Source organism: Macaca thibetana, chromosome X (assembly GCF_024542745.1).
Source record: "Macaca thibetana thibetana isolate TM-01 chromosome X, ASM2454274v1, whole genome shotgun sequence".
Lineage (NCBI taxonomy): Eukaryota > Metazoa > Chordata > Mammalia > Primates > Cercopithecidae > Macaca > Macaca thibetana.
In genome coordinates this window covers 125,725,535-125,743,303 of record NC_065598.1, presented here as the reverse complement: position 1 = coordinate 125,743,303, position 17,769 = coordinate 125,725,535, and the positions used below count along the sequence as shown (strand labels likewise).

Genomic DNA, 17,769 nt, shown 5'->3' with positions numbered 1-17,769 from the left:
TCAAAAGCCAAGAAACAAGCATAAAAGCAACCAAACATGAAGAAAAAAAGGTATGTGAATAAGAAATGGGTGGAGAAAAAAAAAGGAGTCTAAATTCTATATGTGGCAGGTGCAAAGAACTCTGCCAAACTATAATTCATACCATAGGTTGTAGTTCACCAGACTGTATTCTTCTCCATTAGACCAACAACAATTGAAATGAACCACCAAACATCCTTTGAGAGCTACAGTGATTGGACCATGGATTTCCTTAGGTTTTGAATGACTAGTGGGGCCAATCTGGGATCAGTGAATGTTACTGTAGGAGCCAATATTGCAGAATGGTTAAGATGTCAGGTGCTGGAGTCAGTCTGCTTGGCTTCCAAGCCTGTTTCTTTCACTATTTGATCTCGAGCAGTTGTGTATCTTCTGAGACTCAGTGTCCTCATCTACAAAGTCAGACTAATAGTGCCTAACTCCTAGGATGACAATTAAATCATGTTTAGCACAATGGTACATAGAAGGTGCTCAAAAATGGCAGCTATTAAAATACTTCAAAAATCATTATTAATGTATTTCTCATAGACATTTCTAAGGAAGTAACAAGTTTTGTATTTAGTACCTCTTTATTATTTGATTATAATAGAATTTAAACTGAAATATATATTGTTTTATAGCTCCATGTAGAGTGTCCCTGAGTCACAACACTTATAGTCTAAGATGACTAGACAATCTAATTTGACTTAAATATTTCCAGTTTATGACAGTCTGGACCATATGTGTAAAAGTCCCAGGAAAAATATTGAGGCCACATCTGCGCTCTGGTCCAGGGGACTAAATGTTAACTGATATCATATGATTTGTAAATTATCATATATAAGCATAAATCTATGCTCACAAAGTAATATTCAATACTTAGCCACCCATCTATAACATGGAAAAAGAAAGGCCTAGCATTGAGAACAAAAATTCCACCAAGCAATCATTACAGACCCAAAGCTTGAGCTGGGGTCAATAATAAGGCTAGAAAATTGTGGTAAGTTTTCTTAACAGTGTGGTAGAGGGCTTGAATCCTCATAACAGTATCTTGCTTAGTGCTTAACAACACAGGCCTTGAAGTTAGAGGATTACCTGGGTTTGAGTCCTTGCTCTGCCACTTACTATGTTACCTTAAGCAAGTTACTTGACCTGTCTGTTCCTCAGTTTTCTCATCTGTAAAATGGAGATAATGATAGTGTCCTAGCTCATAGGATTGCTGTGGACATTAAATAATATACTTAGCACACTGCTTACCATATAATAAGCACCCAATAAAGATAAACTGTCATCATTATTACTACTCTTAGCAGTACTATATGCTCTGATGTAGAGGAAGTACTAACATACATTCTTCAAATCGCTGCTAAGCTCCCACTTAAATTGAAAGTATTTGGATGCTATGCAGCCACTGTCAACACTAATATGCTAATAAGCGTTCTGTACATCCAGCTTCAACCAGACATTTGAAACCTCAAGAGTATTTTTAATTTCTACCTTTGGCCCCCTTCTCCACATCTTGTTTTCTTAACGACTGTAAAGAAATGGTTTCTCTTTGACCTGTAATTCAGTGATTCTGCCTGCCACCATGCTCCAGTGAAACTTACTTGACTGTTTGGAAACCTGGTCATAGAAATGCTGGTATTAGTTCAGTAGTTCCCTTCTTGTCTTAAAGTGCATGGGGCAATAACATCAGGCTGAGATATACTTTGTAAAGCTATGTATAAAATCACTTAAGTTATGTGTGAACTGGTTTTTCTTGTATCTGTATTATTTTAGGAAGGCAGTTTACCACTGAGATTTGAACATGGGTTCTAGATCCAGAATGCCTATGTTCAAGTCTCTGTCATTAACCAGTTGTGTGACTGTTGACAAGTTACTTCACTTCTCTATGCCTCAGTTTCTTCATCTGTAAAATGCAGATAATAATGACACCTATGTTATAGGGTTGTTATGAGGATTCATGTGTTAATACATGTAAAGCCTTAGAATGATGCCTGGCTCACAGTAATTCCTCAATTAACTCAGCTATTATTATTATTATTGTTTCAAGTTCACATGTGCGATGTGGCTCACAAAAAGTTGAATTATGACTCATCTTTACCTTTAACAACAGTGAAGGACAGTAAAGGCAAGGGTGAAATTTTTCCCTGGTGAAATACTGGACAGCAACAGGTGAAGAGAATAGTATATGTCTAACAGTACTGATGCCTGTTCCTTATAAATCTGTTGGGGATTTTCACAGAAATGGAAGGGTGGCACGACACTCCAATGCTGCCTACCTTTCTTCTTGCCAGGGTCTGGAGAACAGAGTGCCTGCCATCTTTACAATGGGTTAAAACATCTCCCTGATCAGCTCCCCACGCCTCAAGATTTCTTAAAATGGAAAAGGCAGCAAATAAGCCTCATGGAGCTGTTGCCTGAAGTCACCCATCAAAGGCTCAGTAATTCAGCTACTTTTATGTTCCTCAGGAGGTTTCCTACTGAGCCAGCAGACTTTTCTTTGTCCTGTCTCATCTAGCCTGTCTGTGACAGTAGAGAAGTCTTTTGACATTGATGAAAAACAAGTGATAATGTAAGCTTCCTTCACTGCCCCTAGAGACCTCTAATCTATACTGTCATGGATACTGAGTCTGTTAGACACACACTTGTCATGAAGGCAATGTCTGGCATAGTTATTATATTCATTGAGTAGGGAGTAGAAACAGGCTATCTCTGAGGTTTGGTGTGGAGTTCCCTTTCAACTAACATGGTGTTTTGTACTGCTGTGGTTCAATAAAGTTAATCCATAATGATGGCAGATCAGGCGGTCCCCTCTGGCTAGCAGCTGTCTTTCCTGCAAGAGTATTTGCTTTGAGAAGCTGGTCAAATAAGACTAATGTTAGTGGAGCTCAATAGAGTCAGGCCCTCTGGTTAAAGAACGTTCTGCCCCAGTCATTCCAGATGAATCCAAGGATGGACCCATTAAGGGCTACTTGTTGAATACTGCCTGCTGCTGCTTTTATTTTCCCCTCAATTAAAATATCCTTAGCAGCCAAGTGTGGAGCCTGTGAAGTCCAAAAAGAGAAGAGTTCCTCATTATGATGTCCCCACTGTATTGATTGTGTCTGCTCCATAATGAAAGATATTGGATAATATGGACTCATGGACCTTATTCTCAGAGCAAAGCCCTTCTCATTCTTAAGGAGGCAGTTATCACTGGACCCAACAGGCCAACTCTGATGGGAACAGAAAGAAAGAAGGAGTTTGTATGATAATGACAGACCACTGTTCTGCAAGCTCCTCAGGAAGGCCTGGCCTTCGGTTTGTATTATTTTTAATATCTGCCACAAATAGAGTATGCTTTTAGTGGCAAAAAGTTATGATCCTGAGAAAGGAGAGCACTGTTCATCATCATAGTATATATGTTACCAAGAGCCAATAATATGTAAACATTATATATACCAGATAAAATTAATGTCTCTTCAAAACAAACCTGAATTCAAGCTACTGATGGTACTCTCAAGATTCACCATGGAGCGTATCTACACCTGGAGATATTCATTTAAATCTCCTCCATGCCATCAAGCTCCCGTAGTAACACAACAGCTGGCAGTTAGCTGTTGTGCCAGATCATCCTTTCAAAAACAAAAAGACAGAGGCATCATCATTTGGTTTGGACATAACTGAGACCCTGCTTTTATGAATATGAATTAGTTCTATATTGTATAGCTGAAAAGGTTAAAAATGTTTTAGTTATTTATCTTGATATTACAGAAGTACTTTACTTCAACAAAAATGTATGAGTTTTTATGATCTATGTATTGTCATATTTTTCTCTGGGAACAAGCACATCATGATTTTGACTTGAGTACTGGCAACAACAAGATTAACTGGGCCACAGAAGGACAAACAGGAGATGGTCAACGTAATAGAGACTGTGTATTGAGGTCCCCGCAAAGAACGAGGTCCTATCTCCCAGAGAAGACACCACAAAATACAGATAGTGAGGCGCTCTACATCACAGTCTGTGTAGGTGAATGCTGTGGAGCTGTTTTCTCGTGGAAATATTTTAAACTATTTAAACCCTTTGGAAGAGTATGTGAAGCTCAAGGGCCAGAGGATCTTTGAGATAAGAATTTCATGACCTTAACTAGCTGGAATAAGTAAATGCACAGTGATAGGAACAATCATTAAAAAAGAAAAGACTCCCCATGGAAACTATTAGGAGAAGGAGCTGAGTCAAACTATTTGCTTATTCATTCATTCATACAAGAAATATTCACTGAAGCCTGCCAGTATAAAGGTACTGTGAGAAGCACCAGGGAGAAAGCAATGAACAAAAAAGACAAAGTTTCCTATCCTCATAGTGACTCCAATACTTTTAGAACTTCCACACTGTCTCCCTAATCCAACATGTTCTCAAATATGAGCTGGCTCTTCACTGACAACAGCTCAAAGGCCTTCCTTTCATTTTATTCATTTGTTCTTTTCTTTATCCATCCATTCATTGAAGCTCTATTGAGCTAGATATAGGGGATCCCAACATGGGCATGGCGCAATCCTTGCCTTCAAGCTCAAGTTGCAGTGACAGAGGCAACAAAGTAAATATCACTACACTATAATGTTGCAAGTGTCATAACAGAAACTTCTAAATAAGTATATTTTAGCCCAGGTATGGTGAGAGGAAATGCTAGGTAGATGGCGGTGGTCAGAAAAGGTTCACAAAAGAGGTAACATTTGAGCTAGGTGTCCAGGGATATATAGGAGTATGTCAGGAGGATAAAAGAACCAAGAACAGTGTAGGCAGAGGAAACACTGCATCAATTATTGGAAGGTATGCAAGGGTATACAGTATGGAGACAGTGGTTAACTATTGAGTTACATCACCTCATTCAGCAAAGACTTTGAGGCAGCTTATAAGAAAGATTACAGTATATAAAAAAATACAATAATTTATAAAACATAAAATAAAATAAATCAGCATCTGGGAAAATATAAATGAGAATACAAGACAAAGACCAGGTAGGAAGTTAATTAAAATTCAGGTGTGTAGGTCATAGAATCCCACCTGATTTCTGAAGTTGAGCTGCCCCTGTGACAAAGCAGCCAAAACAAAAAAGGGAAACCTGATCAGTTATATAATTTGCATTTTTCCATGAAGAAAAAATACACCAGTCCTCAGGGGAGGTGAAGCTTTTCATGGCCCTTAATAATGTGTGTATGTGTGTGTGTGACATTCTAGTTCTGAAAGAAGTTTTTCACAGGAAGTTTCATATATAGGGGAGCACGCTAAGTGAAATGGTTGAGTGATCTGAAAAGCCCAAACACTGGTGTGTAGGCCACGACCCTTCTATGGCAAAATGTAAAAACTAAAAATGTAGTAAATTTGTCATGAAGCTAAATTTGCTCAATTGAAAGGACTGCCCTTTATTCTGAGGTGATAGACTTCCTGTATTTTTGGTTTTAAAATGTTCTTTCTTTTATGAACTGTATGAATAGGATATTGGTTAGTTTCTTTGTTACTTTTTCCCCACTTCTTTTCTTGCCAAATTAAGAGGCTGGTGACCTTAAATATGCATATAATTTTATTCATTTCCAAAATCCAGAAATCTGGGAACCACAGATGTAGTGGGAAATGTCCTCACTAATGCCCCTCCAAAGGTGAATACCTTTGGAGGGCATGACTCTGGACCTGTCAAATGTTCTAAAAAGGCAAGAACACAGTGTAAATGAATAAAAAGGAATTGAGGGAAGATGGGCTACAAAGGGAGATTTTGCAAAACCTTGCACTAAAGGAATAAAGCTCCACTGGTGGAAATTTGAGATATGTTTGGGAGGACCTTTGTGAACTGAAATTGTGCCACATAACCCACCAATCCCAGGTTGCCAGATTGTTTGCTGTTGTACATGAGCCAGGCCCTGTCTCACCTTTCCAGCTGAGCTGAAACAAGTGTTTAGATGATCTTTTGGGGAAACCGGACAGATGTCGGTAGAATTTGAGAGTCATTGTGTAAAACTTTGGGAACTTGTGCCTCCAAGAGGGCTGGTGAGAAGTCCAGAATCATCTCACAGCTCAGCCAGGTTGTGCTTGGAAATCTGTGTTCTCTCTTCAGATTAGAAGAGAGATACAAGGTTCAGTAGGTAGATACTAATCTGACAAAGACTGCCTAAAAAGTCTCTTAAAGGATCTATGTAGAAAAGAGACAGGACTATAATGGGTTAAAATTTCCCAGTACACAGGCATAATTCTTAATTTTCCAATGAATTTTGTAGGAACTCTAAAGAAATAACAATAATGTCTCAGAAATATGTAGCTCAGTTGAAATCATAACTTTCTATAAAATAGCTTAATTATGCATATATAATTAGATCCTATTTGAAATAGTTATTTTGGAATAATCTGTGGTTGCATTTCAGTGGTTTTACTGTGAGTAAAAACTACCTCCTGGGGCTCAGGGGTCTCTGGAACACCTAAAAGATTGGAAATGCTTTTATCGGGCCAGGGGCACTTGGACGGGGAGAAGTCGTTAAGTGCAGGCAAAGCCTTTCTGAGAGTGTAAAGGGGCTTTCAGTAAGAACCAGGGTCCAGTTCTGAAAATGTAAGCAAGATAGTCAATGTGTGTCACTTCCTACCTTTGCCTACTTCCAGTTGATACATGGCCACAATTTCAACTTCTTTTGTGGCACAAAATTGCAACAGTGAATTTTAAAAAGAGGCCCCGAAACACTGTGACAATGCATGTGTCAAATATCTCAATAGGAAATTCTGGGTTTAGAGATACGCAACCCCAGGATAGCCTCCTGGATAGGAAGGTTTGAAGGCCACATACAAAGTTGAGTAGGTAGGTACTAATCTGACAAAGAGCATCTGTCTTTCTCTATGAAACTGTGGACTTTATGGGAAGCAGTGTAGACTAATGGTTAGGAGCATGTTTAGTGAGTGCCACTTACTGTGTATCCTTACTGTGTTATCTCTGTCAGTTTCAATTTCCTCACCTGTAAAATAGGGAATATTATTTCCCATCCCTTAGGATTGTTGTGAAGATTAAGTCAGATACAGTGTATAAAACCTGGAAATTAATAACTAGCCAATTAATGGGTAGCTAGTATTCCTCTCCCCTGCCACAAAGTTTAAAAGGTGGCATTTTACAGCAGGAAGATCACCTGAGGTCAGGAGTTCAAGACCAACCTGGCCAACATGGTGAAACCCCATCTCTACTAAAAATACAAAAATTAGCTGGGCATAGTGGCGTGTGCTTGTAATCCCAGCTACTAGGGAGGCTGAGGCAGGAGAATCGCTTGAACCTGGGAGGCAGAGGTTACAGTGAGCTGAGATCATGCCATTGCACTCCAGCTTGGATGATAAGAGCGAGACTCCATCTCAAAAAAAAAAAAAAAAAGAAAAAGAAAGAGAAGCCAACATGAACGGGCCTGCCAAAAACTATTAGGGTTGAACCGTAAAATAGGCATGTGTGGTGTCTTTGTCAGACATCAGATGTAGAACACCTCTGAGGTTTCTACAGTTTTGTAGATAACTGTTATCTTAGTACACCTAGTAGAGCGTCAGTCATCTGACATTGTTCCAACTGAACAATGGTCCTTCCATATAGCAACAGTGTAGTGGCAACAGTTGCCCGAGACAGTGGCTCTGTGCCCTGCAGGATCCTAAAGCGCCTTTTCAAAAATCTGAGAAAAATCATGGTCAGTCTAGTTTGACTGTTTAGTGTACTTTCTATTTTCATTCCTTGAAAATTGTTAACTCTATTAACCAATAACACTCCACTGCAGCCAGGCTGGATATTCTCCTTATCTATTGCTATATAACAAACTACCTTAGAAGTTAGTGACTTAAAACACAATCATTTTATTATATTTTAAGATTTTTCTGGATGAGGAATGTGGGTAGGACTGAAATGGGCAATTTTTCTGTTCTATATGATATCAACTGGGATACCTCAGTTGTGGCAGGCTGATTTCAAGACTTCACTCATATGCATGGCACCTTGGTAAGGACAGATACAAGACTGGGCTCAGCTGGATCCGTCTTCTGCCATTTGCTCTAAGTCCCTCTCCACATGGTCTCTCTAGCAGGGTAGTCAGCCTTACATGAGGATGAAAAGCTCCCGTTATCACTCATTTCTAGAGACAAAAAGTAGAAATTGCATCTCTCTTAATGCCTGGGCCTCAAAAAGGACACAATATCCCTTATGCCATATTCTGTTGGTTAAAGCAGTTCTAAAGCCCATCCAGATTCAAAGGGATAAGGGCATAGACCCTTACCTTGATGGAAGGAGAATCAAAGAATTTGTATCCAACTTTAATCCACCACATTGGGGCAAAAAGAATTGTATGTAAACATTTTGTTGCCCAAATGCCTTATTTTTTCAACAATTTGCTTCACTTTATATCTGCAATTGTATTAATTTATTGAAACCATTGTCATACTACATTGAGAGGCAGTGTAGTGGTTAAGGGCATTAGAATTAGACCAAGTTGGATTTGAATTCTAGGTCTGCCTCTTACTGGCTGTGTAAACTTGAGCACGTAACTAAACCCCCCTTGACCCTCAATTTCTTTATCCATAAAATGAAGGATAACAATATGTAAGCTCACAGCTCTATTAGAATGTGATTATATAAAATGCTTAGCACTGAACCTAAAACATTTTAAGCACTTAATAAACAATTATGGTGATTCATTGATGGTACAGCATTGTAACTATTTGCGTGGTTGTTTCCAAACTAGAGCATAAGGCCAAGGATTTTGTCTTATTCATTTCTGAAACCCCGACACCTGACATAGGACCTGTCATCAAAATATTGAATGAATAGATAGAGGAATAACTGGGTAGCTGCACAGAAATGACATTTGCCTCCATTGTAATTCCTTGGCTCAGATGTGTACAGAGAATGGGCAGTAATCACTCTGCCAAGGTTGAGTAAGTGCAAGTTGCTAGGTAGCAGGAAGGCTTAAAGCTACATAGAAACATTACTTGAAATCACATGGTAGAGTTGCAAGTCTGAGGAGCAAGCTGGCCCCAGCTAACAGACAGCATTTGCAGAATTTCCAGTGGGTTGGGACTTTGGGAAGTACACGAATCAGAAGAGGGAATACAGGCCGGGCCTGGTGGCTCATGCCTGTAATCCCCACACTTTGGGAGGCCGAGGCAGGTGGACCACTTGGGGTCAGAAGTTTGAGACCAGCCTGACCAACATGGTGAAACCCCATCTCTACTAAAAATTTAAAAAAAAAAAAAAAAAAATTAGCCAGGCATGGTAGCGCATGCCTGTAATCCCAGCTACTAGGGAGGCTGAGGCAGGAGAATTGCTTGAACCCAGGAGGCAGAGGTTGCAGTGAGCTGAGATCGCACCACTGCACTCCAGCCTGGATGACAGCACGGGACTCCGTCTCCAAAAAAAAAGAGAGAGAATACAAATCAACATGTCATGACTCTTTCGGCAATGGCCATGCCAAGAGTCAAGAAGGCAGTAGGGAAATGGTGTTAGAAGAGACGGTAAAAGCAAAACAGAACAGGATATTTATTGCAAAAAGGACTTTGGAGGAGTATCTTGGCCTTTTCCATAACTCTTTTATATGATTTCAAATCTTTGAAAGTTTGAATTCCTAACATAAGTGGCAATGGTACGTACTTGTTGGTAGTACTCTACAAGCCAGGCCAGGGTCCTGGAAAAGGGAGAGAATTTCTCTGGTGTTCTATTCCCAGTGTGTTTTAAATTGCTGGACTTCTTTGATTTTTCAGGTTCTGCAATATATGTATAAAGCCCATGACTTCAAATGGTTTTCTTGGTCGACATTGGAAATCCACATTCACTTTGGTGCTTAATGATTAAAGATAAGCAAAAGAAATAATCAACGTGATAGAAGCCTTTGAAATGTCATGTACAACCTGCTCCCTAGCAAGCCCTTATGGGCAGTGTAACCTATGGAACTCCTGGCATATTGAACAAAAGGAAGAGGGGTAGTTTATCTACTCTGGCTTTAGCCATATGCAATGAATACATTTGCTTTTAAATGAATTTATAAAATATTAATGTAATTATATGAAACAGCAGAGTGGTAAGTACATCAGTCAGGAGTTATATTTATCCTGTATATTTGTTTTTTGTTTGTCTCCATTTATTAGTAGGCAGTACATAGAGACAGACATTTCCTTCTCAGCCGAAGTGGCAGAACTTGTTTAATGAACTGATGTTTCTGTAATCTGTGGTAAGGTAGAGTTGTGAGTGACAGAGCTATATGAATAACAATAAGAAGGCAGGCAGAACAATAAAAGGAAGACAAACATTTCAGTAGAATAGGAAAAATAGATGGGATTGTTTTGTTGGCACACAATCTAATCTGATCTTTTCCTAACGAAAAATAACAGTTTGTAAATGGGTAAGATAATATTAACAATTTCTCCAAAATCTTCTGCATGAGGAATCGAATTTTCCAAAGACATAAATGGCATTCTTAACCACAGTGCTCTTATTTTGGTTCTCTAAGATCCAACAGGAAACCTAGACACCACCCCCAACACTTGCATAGAGCCTGACATATAGGAAGCCTATCACAGATGTTTGTGAATGTGTGAATGAATGCCTGAATCAGTGGATTTATCAGTGTGGGTTTTCACATTTTAAATGAAAAGAAGGAAACTTACCTATCAGGACTATCTGTCTTGCCAGAGGTCTTCATATCTGTTCTGTGCTTTCATCCTTTGAGCTAAATGTCATTATTTGCCCCCCACTTTTACCAAAAAGGAAATGGAGGCACACAGATATTAAGAAACTTTCTTCAAGATCACATAACCACAATATGGACTACAGTATAGATATGAGAGCCGTGGGTGGGAGGGAGGGAAGGAGGGTACGTGCGTGTGTGTGTGTGTGTGTGTGTATGTGTGTGTGTGTCTACATGCGAGTTGAGTGAGATGACATTTGAGGGCTAAAAGTAAATATTTTCATAAAAATAAAACTTCCTTTTGGGAGAATTTTTTTCTTCCCAAACATTTTCAGGGTCTTGACATCACATTTAAAAGGCATGTGAGAGACTGGGTAATGCCCTAGCTTGTTTGGGCTGCCTTTGTAACAGGGGATGCCCATGTGCCACCTGCCTGCCCATCTGCCCAGCTCTAGATCTCACTCTTATTGTGCCTGTCAGACCTGAGGTTCTGCTTCTTTGGGAATCCTGGGTTCTTCCTGCTGTTTAGGTTGACCTCCTCCAGCATCTTAGAGAGAAAGAGCCACCCAGGTGACTTCAGGGCCACTTTAAGGACATGTGTACAGGCATTACCCTTCTGGCCTGTGTGGTGAACATGAAGTCTTTGGGAGTAGGGCCTGCTACTGCTGCTGCAACTGCCCCTGAATTACCAGAACCCCTCAAGCTGCAGTACTTTTTTTGTTTGCAGTCCACTGTGTGTGGTTCTATAGCAAAGACAGAAGTGGGAGGCAGAGAAACAAAGTAGAGTGTACTCCCTTCTCTCAGAGAAATTCCATTTTGATCTAGAGACAAGATTTAAACAATGAAATCAATACTGTCCTTAGACCCAGGCAAGTGGGGCTCCTCCTCAGGGGCCCCTGTGCTTTGGAATGCCTACCTGGATAATTTCTAAGTCCCCTTCCAGAGCCAAGCACTGGCCAAGCAGGTAGTATCTTCAGGGCAGCTGCCCTGGGTCCAGAGCAGCTCCTTCTTGTATTCTGGTTGTAAGAAGTACCTTTCTTGAAATTTTCTAAGTTCCCCTGCAGTGTCTGGGGCAGACTGTGACTGGCATTATCATCTGAGAAGCCCTAATCTTAAACTGGACACATGTATACCTGAGTTCCCATTTCTCCCCTTTGGGATACTCTCCAATCCTCTGACCTGTATGTGCAGTGAACTAGATGCCCCAAGAAGCTTCAGGACTCATGGAATCCTCCCCAGAGTCTTGGTTCCAGGAGAGTGGCCTGGCAAGGAAACCACTCCAGCTGGCTGGTGTGGTATTTCTTTCATGGTATCGCGTGAGATTGTGCCACGAAAATGCTGCCAGTACTGATTAGCAGTGAAACAAATTGTGTACGTAGATAGGCCCCACAAAAAAATACTTGTTTGGGTGCCCCCACACATGCTAGAGGCATCCCTGAATTAAACAAAGAATGATGCAAAATAAAAAAGTCAATGGTAACAAGTATAGAACCAATAGCTTTTAGAGGCAAAGTCAAGAATGAACCAGAATTATCTGGAAAAGCCTCTTCAAGGAAGGTGACACTTAAGCCAGGCCTTGAAGCATGGGGAGAATTTGCAGAGGCTCAAATAATTCCAGGCAGAAAGAACAACATGAACAAAGGCACAGAGAGTAGTTATTTATCAAACCTATGCTCAGCACATTAGATTCATCCTCACAGCTTCCTGTAACGTAGGTGATATTAACCCTATTTTGCAGACGAGGAACTGGAAGTTCATCCTGCTAAGCAAATGGTAGACCTAAAACCCAGGTCTGCTTGATCCCCAAAACTCTGTGCTCTTAATATCATGCTGTACTGTACAAAGAAAACGTGTACAAGGGACAGTAAAAAGCCTTCTCGGAATGGAGCAGAGAGTGTGTGTTGGAAACTAGTAGAGGCAAAATCAATAGACAAGGCATGGCCATGCTATGAAAGACCTTGGATGCCACAATGAGATGCAGAGACTTAAATAAGCCCTGGTCAAACAAAATGGCCCCATCCCCAAAGGAAAATGCACAACTATAAAATAATATTTAAGACCTAGGAATACTAAGTACCATGCTTGTTAAATATTTTACCTCTGTCTTAGAAAGGCCTTTGATTTGAAGCTTACAAAGTAACATTCTTTCTCCACTTAACTTTGCCTGGTGTCATTTATTGTTCTCTCTTCTCCTTTTTTAGACTTCGATCCTGCTCTTGGAATGATGACTGGAATTCCACCAATAACTCCAATGATGCCTGGTTTGGGAATAGTACCTCCACCAATTCCTCCAGATATGCCAGTAGTAAAAGAGATCATACACTGTAAAAGCTGCACGCTCTTCCCTCCAAATCCAAGTAATAAGCTGCTTTTTTTTCCACACAAGACACAATGTTTTAGTGTACAAGAAAACTTTCTTCTTTTTCAAAAGAATACCCAAGGGCTTCGTAGATGTTTGTACGAAAGCTTCACCTAGAGAACCAAAGACAGGAAAATTTTCTCTTGCTAGGCAGGGTTGAATTTTATGTACACAACAGTAGACTTCTGTGTGCAGGTTGCAGTACAAATGATACATGTTTCTAATGCAGTCTGGTAAGGAATTCACGTGTGTTAGTAAAGAAGGAAGCATGCAGATTGCTCAACACCATCATTTGTAGTCTTTCCTTTTCATAACTGCCCCATGTACTGATGATGGCAGAGACAGAGTGTGGTCTGAGGCACGTGAGAATATACATTTGGTGCTGAGAATCTTCCACTGCTAGCAGCTATTCATACATCACTTGAACCACTGCTATTCAACCGATGGGCTGTAATATACAGTGAGGCATGGTTCAACATATTGGAAGGGCAGAGAGGAATATTGAGACTAAGTCACACTACTTGTAGCCACCAGTCAAAGCAGTTCATGTGGAAGTAGAGATCCATTTTTGTCAGTAATGAACAGGCTTCTCCTTAGATTCACTTTAAAACATGTGTAAAGATATGATGACCATATTTTACTTAAAATGTCCCACTAATAATAATTGACTAAAACTTTTTTTCCAAATGCATTTGTAGTTTTATATACATTCAGTAATTAGAAGCTGATTCTGCATGTGCCCCAAGCCTCCTTAATGATTTTTCCATAGTTCTAGTCATATTGAATGGCATACCAAGGGAACCACCACTACAGTACAAAGATTAGAGCTGTTTGTTAAGGGATACATTCAGTGGTTTAGGACATAGATCAAATGACCTTGCCTTATCAGGATAAATATGAATCTTTGACATGTGACTTCAGACAAATATTTCATCGCCTACCTTAAATAGGAATCAGTTAATCACGGCCCAAGCCCTGGCAGGGACCCAGATTTTACGTAGTATGGTCTGCTCATAACTGAGAGGATTTTAGAATCAATCAGGGTTGGCTGGATAGATCATCTTGGCCCCTTTTGCTAGAAAACGAAAAAAAACAGATCTTTATGCTTTCTTCTGGTTTTTGAACATGGTTGTCAACAGGAGACATCCTTCCAGACCAATAAGAAATCTAGGAGGCCAGCATCTCAGAGGACTGTATTGAGAGAAGAGCTAGTATGTCACAAGGAGAATTAGGGAATGGAGAATAAGATGGCCCTTGCAGGCCTTACTTGCCAGCTCAAATGGCCATTCCTGGATTTGTGTTTAGTGCCTAAGTGAATGAGCAGCACCATTTTATCTGTCTCTTACTCTTAGTTCCACTGTCCCTACAAGTGGGCAATGGCCTTTTTTACCTTTCAGCATGTTGCTTTCAGATTAGAGAAAGTTGTGCATTCCTGATAGTACCTTTTCTACATAAAAAGCCATGAATTTAGGCACTGCCAGTGTTAAAACCTCCTGCTTATGAAAGGGTAGAATCCTGCTGATTTAATCATTCATTTATCGCATAATCAGCCTGCAGCAGGCTTTCATGGTCTCAAGCACATCTAAGCTAACAGGGTGGCTCACACCCTATAATGTCCAGGTTGGGTGCAGTAGTTGACTTTACAGGATGTTCAGTTTCTAAATTTCTAAAGAATAGCACAGATGCCTTGTTTATGACACATAGACCATTTTGTTGAGCAGTCTTCAAATGAATCTAGAAATATATAGCTTAAAAAGGCTCTAACTTTTGATAGCCTCTAGTAAAAGAAACGGACTGACATCTCTCAAATACATTGTTATCTTTCCCCACCTGCAGCCATGCCTCTTCAGTTCTGAGTTGGAAGGGCCACAGAGTAAGAGGGCACCATATCTCCCCCATGGCTCTGTCTTTTAGTTCTTCATCCTTGTATTAAGAATGCTTACAGGGCAACCAGCACCAGTAAATTGGTGGCTTCTGGGAAGAAACTTGGCCTTGGAATTGAATTCAAACATAAAACTCTTGACACAGCTTAAAGTAAACTGGTGTTCTGTTTGCTCTTTAGAACTTGAGTTTTGTTCAAAGGGGGCTTGGATTACTTGGGTGGAGAAAACACTAATAGAAGTGCTTCTTCTCTTAGTTCTCTGCTGAAAGCATGGCAAAAGTGACACTGTTGTTAGTGGCCCCAAGACATTGCTTTGTGAAGGTGAGATGGGAAGAGCAGGGTAGGAAAGGAAGAACAGGGATTTGGTGTGACTGAACCCTTTATCGTCTCAGCCCACCAACCCTGCCTGATCAGGCCTTGATTATTGTATTAGTCCATTCTCACATTACTATAAAGAAACACCTGAGACTGAGTCATTTTTAAAGAAAAGAGGTTGAATTGGCTCATGGTTCTGCAGGCTGTACAGGAAGCATAGTGGCTTCTGCTTCTGGGGAGGCCTCAGGAAGCTTCCAATCATGGCAGAAGGCAAGGATGGAGCGAGGTGTCTCATGTGGCAGGAGCAGGAACAAGAGAATGGGGATGAGGTGCTACAGACTTCTAAACAACCATATCTCACGGGAACTCACTCACTATCACAAGAGTAGCACCAAAAGGATGGTGCTAAACTATTCATGAGAAATCCACCCCCTGATCCAATCACCTCCCACCAGGCCCCACCTCTAACATAGGGTATTACAAGTCTACATGAGATTTGGGCAGGAACACAGGGCCAAACCATATCAATTATAAACCCCACTCCTTACTCCTGCCTGTCTCTGGTATATTCTCTTACACTCAGTGGCCTCTGAAATTCCTCTCAGCAATGAGGTCCTGTGATTTAGGGACTCATACAGTCTCTTTATTCACCATCCAGTCTGCTTCTAATTCTTGTTGCTTTATTAGAAAGTATCTTTGCCATCCATTCCCTCCCCCGTGTCCCACCTGACATTTCATCCAAGTGCTTGTCACATATACAGAACCATAAAATTGTTCTGTGGCTCCCATTGCCTGCAGATTCATAGTCCAACTCCTGACCTCAAAAACCTTTTACTTGTCTGCTTCATATGACTGTCTTCAATCCATCACTTCTACTTGCCACATACCTGCCCTTTAGTCAGGTTCAACTGCTTCCTGACCTCATACTCCTCACACTCTCTTCCAGCCCAACTTCAAGCATACCCCTTTCTGGTGCACTTCCACATGGAAGGTATTGGAACTAAAACTGTAGTGCATCACTCTAAGGCATTTTCACTTAAATAGTGAATGCCAAATCTAATGGATTTCTTTCCTTCACACAGTGCATTTAATCTGTGAGAAAATTATGTCAGTCTACCTAACAATATATGTCTGTAATCATTCCATATTCACAATAACCACTGCTATGATTTAGTTTGTGTCTGCCATGATTCAATTTATAAATTATTGTAATAGGCTCCTAATTAGTCTTCCTTCTTCACCCTTGCCCCCTACAGTCTATTCTGAACAGAACAGACAGAGTGATCCTTTTAAAACCTAAGTCTGATCATGTAATTCCTCTACTCAGAACCCTTGAATGGCTCCCCATTTCACTCACAATAGAGACCAAAGTTTTAATTGCCTAGGCCAGATGTGATCTGTTCCTCCCCTCCATTGTCTCTTTGATTTCATCTCCTACTCTCCTCCCCATCGCTTACTCTGTTCCGGTCACACTGACCTTCATGCTGTTCCATGAACACACCAGGCACTCTCCCATCATAGGGCCTTTGCGCTAGCTCTTCCACCTGCCTAGAATGCTTTCCCTATAAATATCTGCATGGCTAACTCTCTCACTTCTTTCAAGTCTTTGCTCAAATGTCACTTTCTCAGTGACCCTGATAACCTATTTAAAAGTTATCTCTCTGCCACCGTCCCAATCCTATTTACCTTCTCTATTTTTTATATAACATGTATCTTTTTTTTTTTTTGAGACAGGGTCTCACTCTGTTGCCCAGGCCAGAGTGCAGTGGTATGATCTTGGCTCACTGCAGCCTCCACCGCCTGGGCTCAAGTGATCCTCCTGCCTCAGTCTCTCAAGTAGCTGAGACTGCAGGCGTGCCCCATCATGCCCAACTAATTTTTGTATTTTTTTTCAAAGACAGGATTTCACCATGTTGTCCAGACTGGACTTATTACCTTTTAACCAACTATACAATTTGTAGAATATAAACCCCACGAAGGCAGAATTTTTGTCTCCTTTGTCTCCTGATATATTACCAGCATTTAGAAAAGTGTCTTACATATAGTAGGTGTTCAATAAATATTTGTTGAATGGTGGAGGGAGGGAGAGTTGGATGGATGATGACAGAAGGAGGGGTCAGAGGTCTAGAAAGCAAAGCAAGAGAGTATGGGGTAATTACTACTACATACTAATGACTTCCAAATCTATACTTTTAGTCTGTATCTCTTCTGAGCTTCAGATACATATAGCCAACTGCCTACTAGACTTTTTTGGGTGTGTCTACATCAAATGTACAAAAAAATGGTATTATAGTATAGAGGACAGACTACCAGTTTATAAATCAAGAGAACTGTATTCTATTCCCAGGTCTGTCACTAACTAGCTGTGGGATCTGGGGATAGTCATATAACCTCCTTGGGTCTCAACCTTCTTGTCTGTAAAGCAAAAATATTGGGTTAGATTAGCCTAGATACCTCCAATGCTTTATCCAGCTCTAAAATTATGATTCTCTACATTAAAAATGTAGCTACCACAATAATTATTTATACAGGC

At 40.4% G+C, this 17,769-nt stretch overlaps 1 protein-coding gene across 4 annotated transcripts in view; it reads left to right on the top strand.

Annotated features, from left to right (window-relative positions):
* The window catches only part of ENOX2 (ecto-NOX disulfide-thiol exchanger 2), a 296,553-nt gene that overhangs the window by 215,769 nt on the left and 63,015 nt on the right, over positions 1-17,769 (top strand). For all 4 annotated transcript variants that reach the window (XM_050777529.1, XM_050777527.1, XM_050777526.1 and 1 more), the window contains one exon: positions 12,882-13,037. In XM_050777529.1, the coding sequence (XP_050633486.1) occupies positions 12,882-13,037 (156 nt within the window). The remainder of the gene's footprint in view (positions 1-12,881; positions 13,038-17,769) is intronic.